The sequence below is a fragment of the Rhea americana genome, unplaced genomic scaffold (genome assembly GCF_003343005.1).
Source record: "Rhea americana isolate MKP2758 unplaced genomic scaffold, rheAme1 scaffold_248, whole genome shotgun sequence".
NCBI lineage: Eukaryota > Metazoa > Chordata > Aves > Rheiformes > Rheidae > Rhea > Rhea americana.
In genome coordinates, this window is record NW_028186366.1 from 68,901 (window position 1) to 92,978 (window position 24,078).

Sequence of the window (24,078 nt, forward strand, 5' to 3'; positions counted from 1 at the left end):
GTGCTAATACTATTTACATAGTAGGTGACTATGTAAGACATGAGGTGTTCATAACATCTGCTGGAAAGCAGCTCTGTAGAGAAGGACCTGTGAGTCCTGCTGGACAACAAGTTGGCTGTGAGCCAGCAATGTGCCCTTGTGGCAGCCAAGAAGGCCAATAGTATCCTGGGGTGGTACATTAGGAAGAATGTTGCCAGCAGGCCAAGGGTGGTGATCCTCACCTGCCATTCAGCCCTGATGAGACCACATCTGAAGTACTGTGCCCATTCTGGGCTCCCCAGTACAAGAGATATGGAGCTACTGGAGTGAGGCCAGCAAAGAGCTACTAAGATGAAGGGACTGGACCTCATATGAGATTTTCCTCATATGAGAAAAGTTTGAGAGCTGCGACTCTTGAGCCTGGGGAAGAAAAGCCTTGCAGGGGAAGGGAAATCTTAGCAACATGTATAACTATCTGAAGGGAAGGTGTGAATAAAATGGGGCCAGACTCTTTCCTATGGTGCCCTGTTACAGGATGAGAGGCAGTGGGCACAAACTGAAACATAGGAAGGTCTTTCTGAACACGAGGAAAAGCTTCTTTATTGTGAGGGTGACTGAGCACTGTGACGGGATGCTAAGGGATGTTGTGKAGCCTCCATCCTTGGAGGTATTCAGAAGCTGTCTGGATAGGGTCCTGTGCAACATGCTGGAGGTGACTCTGATCAGGGAAGGTTGGACAAGGTGATTTCCAGAGGCCCCTTCCAACCTCAAGAATTCTGTGATTCTCTGATAACAATTCTGTGAGGAAATTAGTTAGAAAAGAAGAAATCTGTATGATGWTGTCCTGGAATTATTTTGTTCAGTAGAGCAGTGGGGAGACAGACAAACAGCTGCAGTAGTATACTGCAGTTGGAATGGAGTCCTCTCAGCTTTGAAGAAGTAGGGTCCAGTAACTCTCTGGAAGCTTGCTGCTTCTGATAGGTGTTAATCAGTAGCTAAGTAGTATTGTGTTGATAGATAAACTTTCTAGGCTGACATAAAACTCACTGTATTAAGAAGTTAGAGATAGATTATAAAAACAAGAAAACCACAAGAATGATGAAACYTGTCTTTACTCATCTGCAGAAATAGATAAAGACCTTTTTCTCAATGCAGTGCCTGGTTGATTCACAAGTGATAAGTAGTGTTGTGGTACGTATCTGTGGTTCTGGGTTCTGTAGAAAAACACAGCCATGCATGGAAAGTGTGCCATCTCTTTGGTCATCCTCATTGATCTTCTCTGACCTTCCCTTCTTGCCATATCACTTTTGATGTGGAGGACCAGAGCTGCCTGCATGATTCCCTAGATTTCTCCAGTAGCAGAATGATATTCTTAGTTTTATTCTCTGTTGCTTCCCAAACTGCTCTGATCATAGAGCTGATGGTTTTCCTGGCGTTGCCTGTCATAACCCCACAGTCTTGTCCTAGGTAGCAGTAGTAGTAATCAGCTGAGAGCCTGTCTCTTCTTATATGTGAAGTGAAGATTGTTCTTTGCTATGTGTGTGTGTGTTTGATATCTTTTGGCAGTTAGCAAGTCTCCTGATTCTTGTGCAGCTGTTTGTCAGTTGCTCTTGATTTTTTCCTATGCTGAATAATGTGAATGTTGTCAGCAAACTTTGACAGCCCTCTTTCTGCTTTGTTTTTGAATAGGTTAAATAGAACAGGTGCCAGTCTCTTCAACATCTAGTGATACCTATCTTCCATTATATGAACTGATCCACTAGTCCTGCTCAGTTTCTTACCTTTAAGCCAACTATCTCTTCATGCAAGGACCTTCTTTCTTACACTGTGGCTTCTTTTTCTTAGCAACTTTTTTCCTAAATTCACTGGGTCTTCTGTATTCATATGCATGTGTTTCCTTTAAGAATGTTTCTAAGACATACCTAAGGCAAAGTTCCTTTTTCAGAAACCATATGGTCCCCAAGCACATTACACACATTCATGACAGCTAATTTTATTTGTCATTTGGTGTGTATTAATTTGTCTAGTGCAGACGTGAAACTTACATACCTCACTTACATGAAACTTTTGAAAAATAAAGATGTTTGGCAGCATATTTGGTACTCTACCCTTGGTAGGTACTAGGGAAAGTTCTCAGATAGAAGATTAATTGCTGCTGCTAGCAGTTCAGTTAGTGTTTGCTTTTCCTTGGATAGTAAATGCCATCTTCTCCTGGTAATTACCTTCTGTTTTATTTGGTTCCATAATGTGTTGTGGATCTTCTTTAAGTTACAACTGGTCTTTTGAGATGAGAATCTGTCCAGTTTCTTCTACAGTGAACAGGGAAGGGTAGCGTTCATTTACCAGTGTTGTAGCACTCTTAATATTCTTCCTTACAAACTCTGTAGGAGGCTCTTTGCTACTGATGTTCTGGGAGTAGGATGTTGTATTAGCTTTGTTCCTTTAATTAGTTGCTGTTCAAACAAACTTTTTTTTTTTTCCCCTGCCTTCTGGATTTAGTTTTTTTTTAATTTAATCTGCCATAGATTTTCAGCCTTAATGTTTTTCATCTTTGGGATGCAGCTTATGACAGAAACTGAAGCATGCTTTGTAGCCATGACAGCTTCATTTTATATGCTCTCCAACTTTTCCTAATATGTAGTATGCACTGGCAGTGCACTTCGAATATGGTAGCTTCTAGTAGTCTCTATGACACCAATGCTTGAAACTTTTCAGTTGCTTCTATTTAACAAGCTTTTCCTCACTTTTACATACTTCCCCTCATTATGACTTAGTACAGCTGTAATATTTTTTTTGTCTTTTTTTTGCTCCTCTAGATAATTTGAAGCTAGGTACTTACTGTTCATTGTCACAGAATTTTCACCGTGAAATTTTAAACTGGGTTATATGTTACTCTATCTCAAATCAAGGATTACCATTTCTCTTTTGGGCTTGCTAACCAGCTGCTCCATGAAACAGTCATTGATAGAATCTAAAAATTTCATTTCTGGTGTGACATCTCTGCAGCCTGATTGGAAGGAAGGACAGAATTGCCATAACGATCATCAGAAATGTCTTGAAATCTGGCTAGCTATGTAGCTATCGTGTTTCACCCTGTGCTTATTACTAGATATTCCAAAAAAGCTGGAATTGTGGGTTTGCATTTTGATTACTGGAATCTTTTCTATACTTGGACCTGTTAGGCTTTTAAAGTTTCACAGAGACATACCTCATTCCTAGAACTTGTCAGAAGCTTTGTCAAGACAAAGAACACTATAGGTTAGGGAGCATTACCTTTAGAAGCTCCTTGCATCTTTAAGATACAGTCTGCCTTGAGCTTAGACAGATATGGGACCTGAAGGTTGTTGCGTAGAACTTTACTCATTCAGCATAACTTTYTATCCTGCATACTTTTCCTCGTCTGGGTTACATTAACAGTATTTCCCTGTGTCTGTCTGTGTCTGTCTCTGAAGTTCAGATTGGTTTATAGCTTTCACCTTGTAGTCTGGTGTGTTTTCATGTAGATGATGACCTAATTACAGAAAATGCCTGATGTTATCGAAAAGTGTTTTGACATAGTACTGGCCATGCTCACAAAAAACTTGGAACTGRAGGAAGTTAATTTGCAGCCATACTCTATCTACATAAACAACAACGATGGGGGAAGGTCCCATCCACACTATGAGGTCCTTTGTCTCTTCTTTCAAAGATGATTGTATTAGTAACAAGAAAGCATTCCTTACACTACTGTGTGTAAGAGTTTTATCCTGTTTCTCTTCATTCCCACCTAGCTAGCCTTGGTCTTTTATTCTTCAAGTTGTTTTGCCTGATTAGCCCTTTTATTCCACCCTACCTTCAGTTTTTTTAATCTGATGAGTCTCTTGCCCCTGTCCTCTTGTCAACAATACTAATCTTGTCATCAGCCCACGTCTCTGTGTGCATAACCTCAAATTTCTTCCTGAACTCAATTTTCTCATCAGATCTCTCCATGTTTTCTTTTTGCTCAAGAGTCTCTGTTGTCACCTTTCTCTGACTTCCCTTACAGCTTGACATTTAACCCATCTCTTTTAACTTCCCACTATTTTGCTCAGTGATTCCATCACAGTTTTCTTTTCCAGTAAGTCCTGTATATTCCTGAATCTCTCTTCAGGCTCACAAATACAGTCTTGCTTTGTTGGCTCAATGAGTGACCTCAGGTCTGGCTCATGTTCCCTCTATATTTGATTCAGGCATTTTCTTCTCACATGCTGAATGAGATGTATTCCATTCTCCTGGTATCTAGATTGAATTGTAGTGTGAATATTCACCTTTTGTAGAATCTGGAGGGAAATAGATTGCAAGACTGCTTGCTGGTTTTGTTGCATTAGTATGTGTGAAATATCTCTTGGATGCTGTAATGAATCATGCCAGTTATGTTCCATTCTAGGTTGGTTCCAAACCAACCTAATTTGGTTTTCTCTGTGTTGCTTTAAGAAGACTTGGACCTCCTTGGAAGTAAGGGGAAGTTGCTCTTTCTCTTGTGGACACTGCTGGCCATGGTCAAGGGTTTTTTTTTTCTGGAGAACTCAAGGTTGGCAGCCCAGTGAAGTGGCAGCTTGGCCTTGAGAGCCAGTATTAATGTGGAGAGCCTACATGACTACACCTTAAGAAAAGGAAGCAGCCTGTCAGTCCTCAAAGCAAGACAGAAATCATCCTAGAAGCTAGAAGGGACTGTGTAGAGTTGCCAGCAATGCAAAGTCACTAGGTTGCCTGAAATAAGCTTGTAAACAAGGATTTGTCTTTAAAGTTGCAATGTACAATGGAAACTCTACTTAATAAGCTTTTCTTAACTTATGTTCTTGCTAATCTAGTTGTGCTTGTTATTTTTTTTCAAGAATTAATTGTCCCGGCTGATGGTTTGTTTAAAGCCTGAATTTTATTTCATTTAAAAGCCTTCCCATTTTCTTTGAGGCACTCCAGACATCTCCATATTCCAGTTGTCATATTTGTGGATGCTGAAACTTTGTGGATGGATTTTCATAGGAGTGGAAAAACATACATACCTGGCCCAAAGTTATGCCAAATTTTATGATTCTGCTTCCAAAACACAAGGCTGTGAAAAATCTCTACAAAACAAGTTTTCTAGAATTTTGTTATCCAAGTGCAAAACCGTTTTGACTGTTAGGAGAGAGAAATTAAAGAGAGAGGGGAAGAAAAGTGATCCCAAAGCAGCCAATTAGCTTTAAACTGTATTTCAAAGCATTGAAATTTAGCAAGACAGAACAGGTAACAAGACAGAACAGGAAGCAAGTTCTTACACCAAAGATCGGTATCCTACAGCTGAAGTGCCAAAAGCAGCATGTAAGTAAATTTGAATAATAGCATTTTGCATAATGTGATTTAGGGCTGAGCTGCAGCATTTYGAAAAAAGCATGCGCAATTTTCACTTGCTCTCATCTTCAGCCTCTTATCTGTGAATAACTAGAACCAAGAGAAAGCCAGCACTGATACACAGGCAGGACACCACCAGTTAGTTAGGTTGTAAGTGGTGTCTCAGTTTGCACTGAATTTCTACAAGAATGTGTACCTTCTAATTTGAGAAATAAAAATATGGTTTCGGCATGCCATTTCTCACAGGTTACCCCTAAAAAGCAAAGTATCAAACAGCCTTAATTGTTTTGCTTCGGTTTTTGTGTAATAATCCCTTATACATTTAAAATTTCAAAGCAGGTTTAAATTAGAATTTGTATTTGATAGCTTTAGCTGTTTTGAAGTAGGCAGTGAAACTACTTTTAAATGGAGCCTAATGTTAATTTAAACACCTATATCAAAATTATATGGGGTACAGTGAAAAATACAGCTCAATTTTATAATCTAATGACTGTTAGCAATTAAAGGAAGTTAAATTAATTTTTTGTGATGGATGTCATCACCTTATTAAGGATTTATCAGTGTTTAGGAAAATGTCATTATATACATTAAATTACTAAAATAACACCTAACACCATGGGGGGGGCACGAAGTTCAATATCACTTGTCTTGAAAAGAACAAGTATTGTTTTGAAGCTATTAAAAGTGCTACTTCAGAAACAGCAGTTGGAAACAGGAGCACTAAAATTAAAAATTTAATCATGTTAATTGATAGTAAGTGTGTATAAGTTGTAAATTCTTAATTATATTATTTTTAATAACCTATTTGCTGTTGGTTTTACGTAGATCATCCTTTGCAGGCTGGAAGTGCCAAGTGCAAGATAATTCAATGAATGATGTGGACTATTTCAGCTTCTTGTTTTCAACCCTTATAGGTAATACTTTTGAATGTCATATAACAGAGATCTGTTTTGATAGATAATTGCTGGATTTAATTTAGGATAAATGATGTAGTAAGTACTTCCTAAAAGTAGTTCTAATCTTACTATATATATTTTTTATATCCTTTTCACTGTTGGTCTGATTTTTTTTAACACCCTGTTTTTGCGTTTTGAATTGCTATTAATTGGGCTGCATGTTTGCATACTCCTTCTTGATGTGTAACATATTTCTTTTGAAAATATGAGGAAAATCTGTATTTAACATGACTTGAGAAAAATATTTTTTTTTCTAAATTTAAATAAATGCCTGATACTGCTTTGTAACATTATAAATGAGAGCCTCTTGGATTTCCTGTGGACATGCTTACAGTATTAAAAACAGTCCATCAATACAGTAATGAATATATATTCAAGTGAGCTGCCCAAGTTCCTCATGTGAACAGAATTGTTTTGCTGCTAAATTCTTAGGGTAGTGGTTATAGTGGTTATAATGATATAACATTATTGGGAAATATCTTTCAGTAGCTTGTCTTGTGATAAAGAGGAAAGTGTCTTGTTGTCGTCACCTTAGAATCATTTGTAATGTTCAGCTACCTTGTTTTTGAAAGTAACTTTTTTTTAATTCTAAAACAGTGAAGAGACAGCTGTATTGGTAACTCGGGGAATGACATCAAGAACTAAGTGACTAAATCCTGCAGTTATTTTAGAAGGTTACTGAGTTAAAGTGAACATGTAGCAAATTCTGTTTTGCTTTGTATCTGTTTTTGTATTTTCTTTTTTAATCATAAATACCGTGAAAATAGCAGTGTAATGCAGGCCTCTTGCTCTCTTTTATACCACAGTATAGTTTGATTTTGATTTTAAAATGTGTTTGTTTTGTTTGGAAATCAGAACTCTTATTCTTATATATTTAATTTAAAGTATCAAGCAAGTTCCTGTAACAAAAACATTTTGTGGACACAGTTAAAAGACCATTTTTTGTCAAGGAAGTTAATAAAGTAGAATAGTGCTCGGCTTGTTTTGTGATAGTATTTTATTACTTCTTTTTTTTCTCTAGGGTTTTCAAGAGAGGAGCTGACTAGTCTTCAGGGCATTAGAGGAAAGCCACACATTAGCCAGACACAGCTTTCACCTGTCCGTCTTTACCTAACTGATCTTGACCAGTTTTTACACCACTGGGCTGTGACAGAGGTAATACATCAACACTAATTCTAACAAGAGCATACAAACTTGGAGTGCTTTCCATCTCTTTTCCTTTTTTCCATTTATTTAAAATTCTGTCATGAATTGAAATAGAGTGAAAAATATTATGGCTGTTAGCTGTAGAAGAATGCTAGCAGTTTATTGGGTAATATTTTGAAAGATGCTGCTTTAAAAGGTGAATGTTTAGTCAGGTAATAGGCAAAACTATACTCTCGGAAAGAATGGGTAGAAGATTGGTGGAAAAATCCTAATAAAATTAAAACTAGCAATACATTCTGGCTTTCAAAAAATTGGTTGCAAAAATATTAGTTATGGACAGTTTTCTTTGGGAGTAAATTTCACTGTTAATTGAAAAGCACAGTAAAAATAAATTTAATATTAAGCTGTCATTGCTGCTTAGAATAACTATATGCGTATTCAATCAGAGATTACTGGGATTAACAACTTCACTGTGAATTCCGTGCCTGCTTATACATAAGAATTGATAGCTTAATTTTACTGTTGGCTCTAAAGGAATCTGATGGAGTTGGATCTGTTTCAGAACTTATGAATAGTAGTCTTCATTGTGACTCAACTTTTTATTGCTTATCCCATCAGGAACCACTTTATTTTAAGGTGTGAAATTATATTTTAATGACATATGTCAACTTGAAAGTATTCATGGTACCTGTTATGAATGCAGTGGGACGAGTGCAACAGTAGTTTAGCTATAAGGTTTATTTGGGGCTTTCGTGGCAGTCTCTTTGATTTAAGAAAGCAGCATAATATATTTTTTTTTTCTTAATCTATAATTTAAGTGATATTCTAACAAGTCTGCCAAAAGTGCTGTCAGTCTGTGGCATATGCTGCATATGTGCTATTACTATATAAAATAATTTTAAGCAAACTTGTTTGGTATGACTTGCATATACCCTTAGGTATCCTACCTTCAGTCAGGTGACCTGAGGAACACACAAGCTTCCCCACCTCACCCCACCCCCCGCTTTTTTTTTTTTAATGACTATTGCAGTAATGACTACTTTTCTCACCAAAATGCCTCTTTTCCAGTGTTGAAAGACTAGCATGTTCTCTTACCTGCCCTATAGAGAATGCAGGACTGTACCTCTGTGAATTGACCAGAGAGGTGACTTGCAAAAGATTCCTAGAGTAAACATAATCCCTTAAAAACATGCAAAATGCAAAATTCATGTAAAATGCAAGATATGCTTTAATTGAGTACCTTTTCTTGGAAAATCCGAGGGGGTTTCTCAGGTCCTCAGAAGTGGATAGCAGTCATTCAACAGGGTTGGATATTCTTTTTTGCTTGTGGAAAGGGACATGGACACCCCAAGAAGCATTGTATTTTTTTATCCAGTTATGTATCAGCCTGAAGTCTTTTCCTGAGGACTAAGTTAGAGAGAATAGGAACAAAAATCCCCATGCATCAAGAATTTGTATGAGAAGAGTCATGGGATATTCTAGAACCACTGCCTTTCATAGATTTTCACAGAATCACAGAATGGGTAAGGTTGGAAGGGACCTCTGGAGATCATCTAGTGCAGCCTCTCCGCTCAAGCAGGGTCACCTAGAGCATGTTAGACAGGATTGCATCCAGGCGGGCTTTGAATATCTCCAGAGAAGGAGACTCCACAACCTCTCTGCGCAACCTGGTCCAGTGCTCTCACAGTGAAGAAATTCCTCCTCACATTCAGACGGAACTTCCTGTGCTTCAGTTTCTGCCCATTGCCTCTTGTCCTGTTGCTTGGCACCACTGAAAAGAGTTTGGCCCTATCCTCTTGACACTGTCCCTTCAGGTACTTATAGACATTGATAAGATCCCCCCTCAGTCTTCTCTTCCCCAGGCTGAAGAGGCCCAGCTCTCGCAGCTGTTCCTCACAGGGCAGATGCTCCAGCCCTTGATCATCTTCGTAGCCCTATGCTGGACTCTCTCCAGTAGCTCCATGTCTCTCTTGTCCTGGGGAGCCCAGAACTGGACACAGTACTTGAGATGAGGCCTCCCCAGGGCTGAGCAGAGGGGCATCACCTCCCTCGACCTGCTGGCATCACTCTTCCTAATGCACCCCAGGATACCATTGGCTTTCTTGGCCACAAGGGCACACTGCTGGCTCATGGTCAACTTGTCATCCACCAGCACTCCCAGATCCTTCCCTTTTATTTTAAACCAAAGGGAAATCTGGATAGCAACTTACAACTCTGAGCTGGAGAAGGAGATGGGAATTTTTTCCTCACAAAMATGTTCATGATTGTGGAGAGAAAGCTAATGATGAAGTGGGCTATATCAGGTACACTTCAGACCAAGACAAAATTTCTCCTCTTGAAAACCAGAAAAAAGCCTTTTGTTTCAACATGAAGATTTTTTTTTGTGCTTTTTTAGTACTTTGTGAGAATAATATCTTTTTTATTTGGTAAGCTCTCATGTTTTATGTGTGGTCTTAAAGCAAACTATTCATGTTAAATGCTTGGCTTACCAGAAGGGAAGATTATACTGCAGTGCTGTTTAGAGGGTAGAGTGGTTGTCTGTTCCCCTTTTCCCCCGTAGTTCTTTTGCTGGGAGAAGAACATCTAGTAATTGTAAGTATTCAAATTCTCAGTCAGAAAATGAAAATATCTATGGTAAATACCACTTCGTTTTTTGGTTAGTGAGTGCCTCATTCTCCTTATGCCTCATTCTCTAAGATAAGCATGGTGTTACTAAGGTGCTAGGCATCTTCCACTGTAGTAGGGCCAGGTGAATACTATGGTATGCAATAATGTTTAATCAAGATGGGAAACTTTACATCATAGGAAGGAAAGGTCTAATGAGGAACTCTGTTTCATGAAGTATCTGAACTCCAGTTCCTATTCAGTGACATGAGTTCTGAATCAATTTTGAACTGTGACAGAAAATTATTTTTAAGTACTAAAGGAAATAATAAATTCAGTTTTAATTGGTCACACTTGGCTTTTTGTGGAATTGAGAAGAGAGACTTCGAGCTGAATCTGTTATGCTTTCTTTTGCTGGGTGAAAGATACAATCCTTTGAGCAGCAACTACATGGTGATACTGTAATACTGAGCAAGATATTTTAAATTATTACAAATATCTACTAAGTGAATAGAGCCTTCCATTGGCTGCAGGCCAAGCAGCATTCAGGCCTGTATTTTATTTTGATAATCACTTCTAAGTAAGAGTTCTGGTTGTTGTGTAGCTGAAACTCAGGGATTTCTCATAAAGGAAAAATATTTAATTATGGGTGAAATTAACTAGGAACTGATGAACTTGTAATTTGGCAGCCTCATTTACTTTAGTAATCAGACTTTTTATTAGTCTTTTTATTAGTCCCTCTGTCCTCCTCATCCTTCTTTTCTGCCACTAGTTTTGTCTAAACCATTGGCTGTTTTTTTTGGCTAAGTCTACTAAAAGAATGGATTTTCAAATATTAGTTTCCTGTAAGTTATGAGGAAATAAGCAACTGGAAAAGAAGGTCTAGATTAGTGCAAATTAATTTAGAACTCTGTTTTGCATTCTGTTTTGGCAGCAACCCCTGGGCAGTCCACATGTGCATAGCTCTGGACTAACGGTGGTGTTCCCTTTTGCTCTGCAGGATATCATAGGGCTTGTGAGGCAGTAACAGATGGGGTTACTGTGGTGAGGAAATGGAAAGGGAGTTAAGGTTCCCAGACATGAATTTATGGGAAGCCATGGTTTGTTGGTTCAGTTGCTCGCTGTTTTCAAAACAGTGTAAAACAGTTTCATTTTCCTGTTGCTAACTCATTGTCTTGTGCAATGAATGGTATGTATTTCTAATGATAATAGACTGTAAGAGGGAACTTAATGTATACTTGCCAGAGATGCAGAAGGAGAAAAGATACGTCTCTGGGGAAAGAGCTATTTATGTAAAGGAAAAGGATAATTTAAGACTTTTTCAGTTGGCAGTCTGAACTTTGTGTGTGTGTTACAACCATTGCACTAGGTTGCATGTAGTTATTAATAAAAAATGAAAAGACCAAACAAATGCTCTTTTGATTTACGCTTCTAAATGTTTTAAAACATAATTATTTTGAGATGGTTATGGTTCATAACTTCTGTCTAGAGAGAATGTTTATTAGGATCCAGGAAATCCAAAGCCATGTTGATTTTTTATGGAAGCTTTTAGATAATATATAGATACATACATATCAATATGTGTGTATGTGCCTGTATTTACATATATAATTTATATATATGTGCATATGTAGAAAAATATATGTATATATTCATTCTTTTCTCTTATGGACCAGTGTTTAAGAAGTGTCCCTCTAAATGCTATTTTGTGCAACTGTAAAGGTTAATAYACATACGTTGTCTGAAAGAGATTGAATGTAAATGCAGAACCTTTGGTTTGTTTTCTGGAGCAACTTATATTTAAAATGACTTGTGCCTTATTAAAACTAATTATTTAAAATCATATCCCTGCAGCTTAAATAGATGGGGCTCCAGAATAAATTATTGCAGCCTAAAGGAGGAAGCTTCAGTTTTTATTCATTTTAACTGCTCCTATAGTGTTTGTCAGTAATATTGTTCACTCTGTTATAATTGAATTGCCCTATCAGTATCAAATGAAATAACACCAGCAGAAATGAGCAGTTTAACTAGGTAACAGTGTATACGTGATAATTTCTGTTGTTATAATATTTGAAGTTTTGAATGTTTTAACATTTGAATGTTTTGGAGGGGAAAGCGGAAGCAGTTTGCTGTTCTAAAATTCTGCATAAAGTCTAGATTCCAGAATTGTATCCAGCACATAGCTGACTTGAAGAAATAAAATACTCAAGTACTTAAACTTTAAGATCAAATGTAAGGGAAGGTCAGTTGCTATTAAAAATGGAATTGAATTCAAAAATCTTTGGATACATGCAATGTAATTCACTAATATGTGTCAAAAATGGAAGAGTTCATTAAATGAGGGTTGTGATAGCTATATCTGCGTTGATTTGCAATTGAAAATTTGAGGAAATCAATAAAAATAGTAAGTCAGTGCATACAAATTAAAATTTTGTGAAGATGCTCTTGGAAAAGTAAAAATGGTGTTACAGTGCTGTAGGCTTAACTTTAAGCAGATATTAACACTCCAAAAAACCCTAATATTCTAAGACAGATTTGGGGCTGAAGTTCCTGTAAGATTTCAGTTTGTGCTCTTTATTGAGATTTCAAAGTTAAGAGTTACACTGGGAAGACAACTGAGGGTAGATAGCAGCCCTTTTTGATTAGAAATACACTGTAATTCTTACCTCCCTTGAGGGAGAAGAAAAGACTCTCTGCAAGCCCATTACTGTTTTGTAAAACCACATCATTATCAATTTTAATATTTATAAATGAAAACAATGTTTTTACTTGAAATATTGTTAGTGCCAAAGAAACAAAACAAAGGAGAAATTATAGAAATAAAAAATGAAAAAAGCTCACGGAAAAAAGCATTTACCTTTTTTTAGATTTCTTCCATGATTTTTCTTATCAAAGTATAAGACTTTAAAAACAAAACAGAAAAACTCTGGCTGTTAGGGCCAGTGTTCCATCAGGCCTGTTACCCTGTACTACTTACATCCCTGTATCTTGGATCATTTTAGAGCTGGGAGCTCATGTGCTGCTGCATGTAGTTAACATGTGAATTAACATCTCTCTAGTTACTGTCCATGAAGAGCATATCATACATGTAATTAATGTGGAGTGTGTACTGTAAATTCATATTCTGTTTGTTAATAACACAACTGAATTTCTGAAGAAAGATACGATTTCTGAAACGAGCTAGCTGCTTAATCATGTACAATTGTACAATTTTCAGGTTTTACACAAGCTCTTTTTGGCTGGGTGGGTGGACAGGTGAATTTGGAGATTTGAAAATTAGAAATTTGTTTTGACCATCAGGTATATGGTCTGACAGGTAGACATCCTCAAGGGGGAGGAAACTGCTATGGTGATATTATAGTTGGGAGAAAGCTGTGGAGCTGTGAGAGAAGGCCATTAGTGGCTGCAAGAGGATGAAACAAAAGCTCTCTGCACAGTGAAGCTGTTTTGTGTTCTTTCTTCAGTTTTATTAATAAAATTCTTTGATAAAAACAACTGGAACTGTGCTGTTTTCCAGGTRTGACTTTATCTCCAGGAGGAGCACATTAGCTCTTGAGTGTAAAACCTGCTTTTGTCACAAAAGAAGAAGTAATTCCAGACATGCTTGTCATTTAGTGAGACAGTATGGTGGTCTCTAGCCAGTAGTTCTCTGCCTACCTTTACCAAATCTTACCGGTCTCCAGATTTAAGCACATTGATCAAATTATTGCACAGTAGGTGAGTGATGATGATTGTCACCTGCATATTTGTAGCTAATGGCAATAGAGATAACCACCTCGCTTAGCAGATACAGGTTTAACTATGTTGTTYGAGACTGCTTGCCCACCCCAAGAGTTTGCATATAGGCAGTTACTGCAGTTCAAATGCAAGATAAGTTTCTGTACTGCAGTTACTTTGATTCTGAGCCAGCAGTTGGATATTAACCGTGTTTCGTAATGACTCTAAATTTTTGGAAATAAGTACTATGTCAAGATGTAGAACATAATATATGCATTTACTTAATTATTTGTAATTCTTAAACAAGCTCCTGCCTTTCTGTTCTGTCACCCTAAATGTAAATTTAGCCTCACAAGGTTTTCTTTTCTCCTGTTGCCCCTCCATGTAATGTTCTTGTGCAGACTGTATTCCTTTTTTTGTCCTTTTCTTTTAATCTAGGTTTTATTTTAGTGAGATTGTAGGTGTGAGGTTTTTTTTCTTCCCCTGGAGTCACTGAATTAGACCTTTCACACCCACCCTTGTGAGCTCAGCCAAAGCAGAAGAACAAAGATCTCTTGYTGAATGCAGCTTTCTCAGCAAGTCAGGGCAATGTTAATATTGCTCTGTCAAATCAATTTACTTCAGAAGGAGAAGCAGCACCTGTCAGGAGAGTACACTGTCTGATAGGCTAGGGTACTCTGGAGGATGCTGGACAAGCTTTAGATGGCAAGCTTCATTGCCTGCCCCATCACCTGAAAACTTCTCATTTTCTATTCAGTCTGCAATAACATGTTATACTGGATAGAGTCCTGCTTGAAACAGTCATTTCACAGAGTCTTGGGAACTGATTGCAGAACAGCCTGTTTCAGTTTAGTTACCAATGTTTGATGTGGATGTTGCTGTCAGTTGAAAAATATACTGTAAAGTTCGCATTAGGTTATAGTGTCTGGTGTTTGCCAACTGTCTCCTAAAATAAAATGACTTCTTTCCTTCCTTTAGGTGCTCTTATACATCTTGGCAAATGATCTGCTGGTCTAAACTATCTTTGGTCTGGCTTTATATTGTGGCTAGCCAAGATACTTGATTCATTATTTTTCTGCTTGCTTGGTTCCCTCTCTGTGCTCATGCATGTGTGTCTCCAGAGCAATTTGAATATTTCTTTTTTTGAGAAAGAATACTTCACAGAATGATTAAGCTTGAAATAATGTGCAGATTTTCACTGGAGAGTTGATGATAAAGTATTTCCCTTGAGGAGTAAGATGGTAATAGGTTTTTTGAGTTAGGAATCTATCATGTTATGTTATGGGAAGTTTTGGGTGATTTGGGGAGTGGGAGCAGTTAAATATATGAATAAAACTTTCCTCTTGGTTCATCACTTGTCAGCATTTCTTTTGCCATCATACCTCAGATTGAGATTGAGAGTCCTCTGTTTCTCCTAACTTTGACWTTTGGAGTCAAGAGCATTTCACAGATGGTCAGTATAAACTGATGGATTTCTCTGATTGTATGTTAAACCTGCAAAAAGCCTGTTTCAAATTGGATTAAGAGTCAGTTAGACTCGTGTCAACAGCAAAAATACATTTACTCATCCAGTTGAAGATTTGAATAAAACAGCATATGACTTGTCCCATCTTCCAAGAGCTGATTAACAGGGTAGGAAAATTTGAAATAAGCAACACTGACCTTCTGAGAAGGTGTAGYAATGTCAGGGGGCCAAATGTTCCTTTGCTGTATGCACTCTAGTATCCACACATGCCTTTGGCTTTCAGACAGCTACCTTCCAGTCAAAATCAGTCTACTCCTTGGCATTAGGATCTCCAGAAAGTAAGACGTGCCCCTGGGCTTTTCCTGCTTTTTTTCTATTTGGCTAGTGTTTGCATCCTGGTACAGCAAGCAAGGAGATCTGTTGAGTAATGATTGCCTGAAACACCCATAGGGAACATGCTGCTTTAATTATGTGGCTTATTATGTGATAGGTAGTTGGGATTGCCTGATCAGGCAGGCAACGTTTGGTTTGAAAAATTGCCAATGAATTATGCAGCATTTGCTGCACAATGGTAACAGTTAATTCCTGTATTGAAGAGTATCCTTTTCTTTAGTTTTGGCTTAATTTACTGAAGTGGACATTCAAATAGAACTAAATAAAAAAAAAAAGAAAAACTTCCCAACCAAACCTGTCATAAGATGCTTGTCTCAAAAAGCCATAAATATTAAGCTTTTAAATGCTCATTTCTTTGCCCATTCACTTTCAGTAATACTCTGAAACAAAATCACTCTGGCTTTAGTCCAAAATAAATCTATGAATATGCCAAAAATGTGATAAAGGCTAATCAAATATAAAATAATCAGCTGTGACTTTGTATCATAGAAATTAAACATGTAAACCCTTGCCTAAGGAAAATAAGTTGTCAGGAAAAAATGCTAATTTTTGTGATAATCAATGCTTTTTGCTTTTCATTTCAATGTCTATGTTTAATGCTTTATAACAGAGTTGCTATGGAAAACATTTCATATGGGACTTAATTTACAGAGGTGAAAAGAGTAATGACTCTCACCTAATACTACCAAAGTAGAACTGGATGTATAGAATGTTTGTTCTATTTTGAGAATCAGAAAGACTTAAAAAATAAAAAAATAACTTTCCAAACATTTCGCATACTGCCACAACTCTTTTAAGTAAGCAAACAAGCCCCTGTACAATGCTATGGTATATGTTCTCCTTGTCACTGCAGGAAAAATGTGATTGCCAATAAATTGAACCTGTTTAATGACAAGTTCCAAGAATATTTCTTAAGAGAAAACTTTTATGAATTGGTAAGATTATTCTAGGAGCACACCTCTTCCTAAGAGTCAAGTGTTAATACTCGTCTTCAACACAGAGTTGAAGATGAAGAGTAAGGTTTGTTAGGTCAGTCTGGCTGGCTTATCTCCTATGTCTTTAATTTGCTGACCTTGGGTAGGTGTGTATATTAAAAAAAAAAAAAAAAAAAAGTCTAACTTCTTCCATCTCCTGCCATTTGTTACAAACACATGTAGCATACTGCTTTCGGGAACCTACTGAGCTCTATCTTAAGAGCAATAGTGAAATTTGTTTTTATGCCTGCATTTCCCCTTGAAACCTTTCAGAATCTTCCTTCCTAGTTTCCATCTCAGCTATATTCCTAAGTGGCTGTGGTCATCAGTTTTTCTTTATTGTTGTTTGGTTAGCTTAAATACCTATTTTCTTGCATTAGTTTTTTCCTTTTTCATATTTGCAAGTAACAGTAATACTGCTTTTCAGCTATAGTTTTGTCAGCCTAAACAGGTGGAGTCCTTTCCATTTAAATCTGTAAGATAGGCTCTCTACTTTTTTGTGTAGTTTTTCTATATCTGATTCAGTTTGAATTTATCTTTCCTGAAAATGAGTGCTCCTGTTGTGCACAGCATTGCAGATTGCAAATGATTGTTTTAGGATCTTGCTTAGTACTGAACTTGTCTACTTCTACTGTGGTTTGCTTTCGCATCTGAGAATGGCATTTGCATGTTTCTTGGTTGTATCATAACCATCTTGTGATCAGTTGTTATGCACAGAATGTGCTCCTCATTTTCAACTGTTAAAATTCCTAGCTGCATACAGAATTATTGGTCTCCAAATGTATAACCTTGCATTTTTATTTCATTTTGTTACATTGAATTTTTCTAGTATCTGTTACTTTCATCATTAGACTCATGATCTTTTCTATAGGTTAATCCAATCCTCCTGTCTTGGCAGTATCTCTCAACTTTGAGGTGTCAGCCAACATGTTTAATCAGTGTAGTTTTACATTTGTGTTACTCATTAAAATGCTAGGTAAGATTGGAAGAATCCCAAGAAAGACAATAAAAATATTCAGATATTAGCAATGTCAAAAAATGAAATACAGTTGAGAAAGAGGTTACATTTTAATGCCAGAGTACTTCATATTTTATCACTTCTGAACTGCAATGTACAAAAACACTACCATGTCTAGGATGTAGTGCACAATATAATAATGATGGTTTATTATTAAATAAACACATAGTACAGGTATTCAGTACAAGAGTATCTACAAAACTGTCTCCTGAGTAGAGTCCAACTAGGCACACAACATACTTTAAAAAGTTATACATTAGCAGTGTTCTAATAGGTTTTGAATATAATGTTCTATGAATTTGGTTAGTTAAAGCATGTGTGAGCTGTAACTTTGAAAAAGGCTGGACTTTTTTTTTTTTTTAAGATCACCATAAATGATCCTGCTTCTTCGTTTCTGTTGATAATTTAACCAATACTGTCTTGTCTATGTTAATTTGGATTGAATTATATAATACTACAGAACTATAATCTTACCATTTTTCCCTAAATTTTCTTTGGGGTCCCTCTTCAACTGGAAACAGTAGAAGCTATTATTTTTGATGCAATGTGAATGATGATTTCTATTTTATCATCCTTTCTTGCTTAGGTATCTTGACCTGCTCTGAATCAGCTGACATTTCAAAGCCATGACAGTATTACAGAATTTTATAACTCAGTTCACACCATTCCATAAAAGCTTTCTGTAGTTCTTTTTTCAATCAGCAAGGTATTAGTACAACTTGGGGACTTGAATTCATGCATTCTTCCTCAAAGTTCTGATCTTGTTAATTCACTTTGATTTCTTTAAGGACAGGGGTTTTTTTTACCCATGTATTGGTTTCTTGATCTTCCTTATAGTTAGCAGAAAGTCACTATGGCTAATGTTCAAATAATGGTAATTGTTCTAATAGTGCTGTTCATGTTGCCTTCTAGAGGCTTCGTTTTACACTCCTGTGTGATAAGCAGTGTACATAAACAAAGAGAGATGATCCCAGCTCTGAAAGGTTAGCATATTAGTGCAATAGATGGGAAGAGGAACAAAGTGATCTGCCCGGAATTGCAGTATGGGTTACTAGCAGATCAAGTTCTTGTCTATCCTATACTGGGGCCATATAGCATTTCATGGGTTCCTGTTCAACTCTTTACCTAACAATTCTTAATATACAGTTTGTTAATAAAAACACAGGAGGAATCAGAAAAAGAGACATGAGTCCACATTTATGGGTTTTCTTTAAGTAGTTTTGCTAAGAGTTCCTGTCAACTGATAACATTTGATATCATTCTGGATTTGTGAATCTCCTCCCTCTCTCCTTCCCTGGAAGAAAACCACTAACAACAAAACTAATGGGATAGGTCTTTCTTTAAACATTGAACAAGTTACATTGACAATGTTGTTACTATACCCTGAAAAGAATCAATTCTTCTAGAGGCAAAACTGCAATATCACCATAAATACTTTATATTTAGGTCTATCAATAAAGTATGAATATACAGGGGATGTTTATTAGAGTACTTAATTTTATTTTATTTTATTAAAACAGATGATCTGTCACAGCTTGTCCACTATACCTTCACAAAGTCAGTGTTTTGACATTCTCCAGACTGGCATCTGTAAATATTTGGTAAGTAACRTTGTTTTCTATGTTAACTTGCTCATACTGAATTTTGCAATAGTCTGATTAACCCTCAAAACCATTTCTTCTATATATTTCATATGTTACATATATAATTTCAGCATTTGCAAAAATTATAATTAGTAGAGTTTGAAAATATCTGACTTTTTAGTATTCAAATGTGTGTGTGTGTGTATGTATATATATATATATATATATTTTTTTTTTCCTCTGATTTTTGGATACTTCAACTTGTTTTCAAACAAGGACAACCATAATTGAAAGTTTTCTCTTTTCTTAAAAGAGCAACTAGCAGCTTTAAATGTTTTACAGGCTGTCTTCTCCTTCAAATCCTAGTGCTTAATCTCAGGATAGTGATACTAAAGCCAGTACTAGGTTATAGAATTCTCAGAGGCAGAGTTTGAAGGTTGGCTATCTTTGATACTTATTGGTAAGAGGAAAGACTTGTATGTCCTGTTATTGAAACAGTTCTGTGAGCTAAAAAGTATTCACAATTCACTGTATTGAGGCCTTCCTAAAAACCCTAGTCCAAAGTTTCCATAGGAAATGGCTCATCCTTAACTGTATTCTGTTTTTTAGGTTTCCTTTTTTGAGGTAGAGGTTTTAGTTAAATTACTGCTCCTAGAATCAGCTTGGGCCTTTGAAAGSAAAATGTTAAGTGGTATTTGCATTTCTGGTTGTGAATTTTTATAGTTAACTAGTCTCCTGCCCTAGGATCTCTAATATGCTGATGACAGTAGCTGAATCACTTAACAGAAAAGGAGGGCCATGTGTAGGCAACATCCTGTACTGAAACTTATTTGAGCTACCTTATTTACTGGATTTGCATAAACTGAAATGTGTGTATTCATAGCATCTTCCAGTTTTGGTGACTGGCATCGGTGTTGAGAGACTGTCTAATTAGATCTTCAGGATGCKTTTTTATTCAATGTCGTTATTTCCTATTTGTGGTTGGTTATAATATGGCAAGATCATCATTATTTGGTGAATTTGTTATTTGGTGCCTCCCTGTCTAGAATGCAGCAAGATCTTGCTGACAGTTGCAGTCCAGCTTTGCAACACAGAAGTGTCATCTGCTAAATCCAAAACTGCAACTAGCTGGTGTCAGGTCAGCTTGGGATGAGAATTTGTTGTGCTCTTTGACTTCTCAATATGAAGAGGAAATGCTGTCCTCCTACTTCGGCAATCATGTGCCGTGGGGTGACTGTAGGCTTTTTGTCTTCCAGCAGAGTTCCACATGCACCTGTGACTTCCATCCAAAGACCCTGGGCACTGTCACATGCATTCTAGGGGTTATCTGGTCCAGGGCGCACTCATATTTCTGACAGCTTGTGTCAAACTTTGCCTGGGTCTCAGAACTGTCATTTTATATGATTGACTTACCTGGAAAGTAGTTGCTTGGCACAGTAAGTGTCGTTCCTCCACCCATCAGTTTTCCCCCTTTGTTGGTTCAATCACAAGTGTGTCAGCTGGGATAGTGATAAAGAGCTCTGTCTGGAATGTGCCAGAAGGGTGTTGCTCTAACCCACTTGGACTACCTCTTACAGGTTGCACCAGTCTATGTAGTGGACCACCATAATCTTCTGCAGTATGATCAGTTCTCACCAAATAGTAGGAAATTGTACACTGGACTTACCAGGAGACCACCTCAGTGTGTCTTCACTATTCTTTTTTTCTTCAACATATTTATTTCTAGGGATGAATTTGTTCTTCATATCTTGATTTTTTTGAGGGTTCTTTTTACCTTTACCTTTTGGAGGCTGCTGCTGTTATGTGTTTCAACAGCCTAGAAATCTAAAGGAAATAAAATTTCTGTGCAGTGTCTTTTGTAATGCTTTCTGATTTTTCTTTTCTGTAGAACTTGATGATTAGAGCATTTTATCCTCAAGTCTAGCTGATGTGGGTTTGGTTTCTCTGCATTAGTTCTACTAATGTCCCATCAGATGATATTCCAATGTTTTTATTGGAAATATAAAGAAGTTTGAGCCTTTAATTGTTTTTAACCATCCTACAAGTAATCATACTAATGAAATACGTTGTATTTTGTTAGCTTGTACCTAAAAATTAGTAAGTAACAGCCTACTTTGTTAAGCAAACAAACTGTATTTGATAGCTTAAAAAATTAGTGTGGAGCAAATGAGACTTAACATTCCTAAAAGTAGTTTTTTGTTGAGATAAATGGTGCCACATTAGCAATGTGTGATTTTTATGGTTTTACAATATTAATAATATATGAGGACAGACATCTAACATAGTTACAAGTAGCATTTCAAAAATTAAATTACTTTTTAATTCACCACCTCTGTCCAAAAGAAGATATCTTTTTTCCAAATTATTTTATTTATTATGCCTATAAGATTCTTACTCGAGATGATATTGTAGTTTTAACAACATGGAAGATCACCCCAGCTGTGGGCCCAGCATATATTCCATTAGCTTTCATTTAGCTCGGCTCATAATACTCTTATTCCTGTCAAGCATGTTGGATTTCTAAGACTAACCCTGTTAACTATCCAGTAGGTACTTTTCTTTCTGGAGAATAAATCTGACTTTTCTTCTGCTTCACTGACCCCCTACACTGCTGTTTCAAGACATGGAAAGGCTGCTCTGTCCCATGATACATGCTTAAAAGGAAAGACCTATTCTATCTGGAAGATTCTTGTTGTGCATGTCTGTAACATCTTTCAAAGCATTGGCTCAAAGCATTATGTTCTTTTTGGATACATTTAAGAGGAATGCTTATTTAGAGGAGATGGAATGAAGATGTTGGTTTCTTACCTTGCTACAGCTGCTGTTAGCTGCCTACTTTATAACTTTTTATTTGAAATCCAGTGGGATAGGAAGTAAGGTTTTTGGCTTTGGGGTAGCTTTTTAAAACTTTTGCATGGTAGTCTGAGTGAGGTTTGTTTTTGTTTTGTTTTGTAATGTCAAGTAGTTGAGTTGCATTAAGTTCTCAGAAGATAGCCTAGATCTGTGCTCTTGAACTGATTCTAGATTTTGTCATGTTTTCTTAGCAAAAATGGTTGCATTCTGACAGGCTGACATTCTGTAGGAATTTTAAGAAAGGATGGAGTCTTTAAATTCTTGTCCAGATCTTTCATAGGGAAGGAAGTGGCTCTAAATTCCAGGCTTTTGGCTTTGGGATTTTCAAGTAGGGGAAAATAAAAGAATTCCTCATTTCATTGAGAAAGGCACAAGACTATCTCTTTCTTTTATACTAATCAAGGAAGAGGTATACCACCAAGCACTTTGATTTGCTGATTGACTTTACCTATGCTTTGTTTGCACATCTCTGCAAAACGTAATAAAAGGAATGAGGCAGGCCTTGTTTAACAAGGATGTAATGTGTGGTTTCCCCCGTTCTTTTGATATGGGTGTCATTTCTAAGGAAAACAGGGATTTCTAAAAATGCAGGAGCATTGATTGACTTCAGAAACAAAATAATATTTCTAGTGAGACAGAAATTCTGCTCCAGACATGCTTGTATATAAGCAAAAAATTCTGTAAGAAGTGATGAACTTTTTTTTTTTTTTCCCTCAATACAGGTTGGATTGGTTGTAATACCTGATAGCACAGCTGGATCTGTTCTGTGTGCCATAAATAAGCTTTTGGATCAAGCCTGCATCCTAAATGAAAATCTGCACAAGTTCTTAGCCTCTTGTTGTTATAGTCTTTTGTACTTTCTGCTAACTTTAGACAAAGAGGATGCAGAACATGTACAGAAAAGGTAATGTTGCCTTTCTTATTGCTTTAATTGTCTCTGCCATTAAAACCACAAGTGTATGGAGATGTAAAATGAAAAGACAGACCTTCCCCTGTTTTTTCCTTTCTTAATCTGAAATAGCATTTGGATTTAAGAAACACATCTGTAAGGTTACATGGAATTATTTAAAAATGTAACTGAAGAAGCTTTCATCCCAACAGAAATGTTCTAGTTAAAGGTCAGAACAGTACTGACTTTAGAAAGGCAGATATTTATACCTTAATCTTTAGCTTTAACCTTGGTTTCATGAGAGGACAGGAGCATCTGCCCTCTGAGGAACGGCTGCGAGAGCTGGGCCTCTTTAGCCTGGAGAAGAGAAGACTGAGGGGGGATCTTATCAATGTGTATAAGTACCTGAAGGGACAGTGTCAAGGGGACAGGGACAAACTCTTTTCAGTGGTGTCATACTAGAAAACAAGAGGCAATGGGCACAAACTGAACCATAGGAAGTTCTGCCTGAATGTGAAGAACAACTTCTTTCCTGTGAGAGCGACAGAGCACTGGAACAGGTTGCCCAGAGAGGCTGCAGAGTCTCCTTCTCTGGAGTATTCAAAGCCCGCCTAGGTGCAACCCTGTCTGACATGCTCTGGGTGACCCTGCTTGAGCAGGGAGGTTGGACTAGATGATCTACAGAGGTCCCTTCCAACCTTACTGATTCTGTCGATACACCGAAAAGCAATATGTCAAGGATTTGGCTTTATAAGTTTATACACTAACTTAAATATTCCCGAGCTTTAGCCTGGGCATCATTTTATAGACTGACAATGCATTTGATTAAAAAAGAAACAGATATCAGATTTAAATAAGTTTATTTAGCTCTTCAGCAGAAATGTCTTTAAAAACAATTCAAACAACTTTTTTCCTGTAACTGTTCCATATACAGAAAATTGTTGTTCAAAGCTCACTTAAAATTAAGATACACATTTAACACTAGATTCTTCCTTCCCTTAAACTATATATAACATAAATATTACAAAAAGCAGATTTTATTGTTTGATTTCTTATAAGTCTTAAAGATTCAGGTGTACCAGAATTATAAATGAAATAAAAAAAAGCTTCTCTGCTACATCAAGCTGAGATTACACTGTGTAAGCGCTTCAG

The 24,078-nt window shown here is 36.8% G+C and overlaps 1 protein-coding gene across 4 annotated transcripts in view; it reads left to right on the forward strand.

Moving 5' to 3' along the window:
- TEX10 (testis expressed 10) overlaps positions 1-24,078 on the forward strand; it is a 65,199-nt gene that overhangs the window by 39,429 nt on the left and 1,692 nt on the right. For all 4 annotated transcript variants that reach the window (XM_085306795.1, XM_085306797.1, XM_085306794.1 and 1 more), the window contains 4 exons: positions 6,154-6,242; positions 7,306-7,439; positions 19,122-19,202; positions 22,760-22,941. In XM_085306795.1, the coding sequence (XP_085162921.1) occupies positions 6,154-6,242; positions 7,306-7,439; positions 19,122-19,202; positions 22,760-22,941 (486 nt within the window). The remainder of the gene's footprint in view (positions 1-6,153; positions 6,243-7,305; positions 7,440-19,121; positions 19,203-22,759; positions 22,942-24,078) is intronic.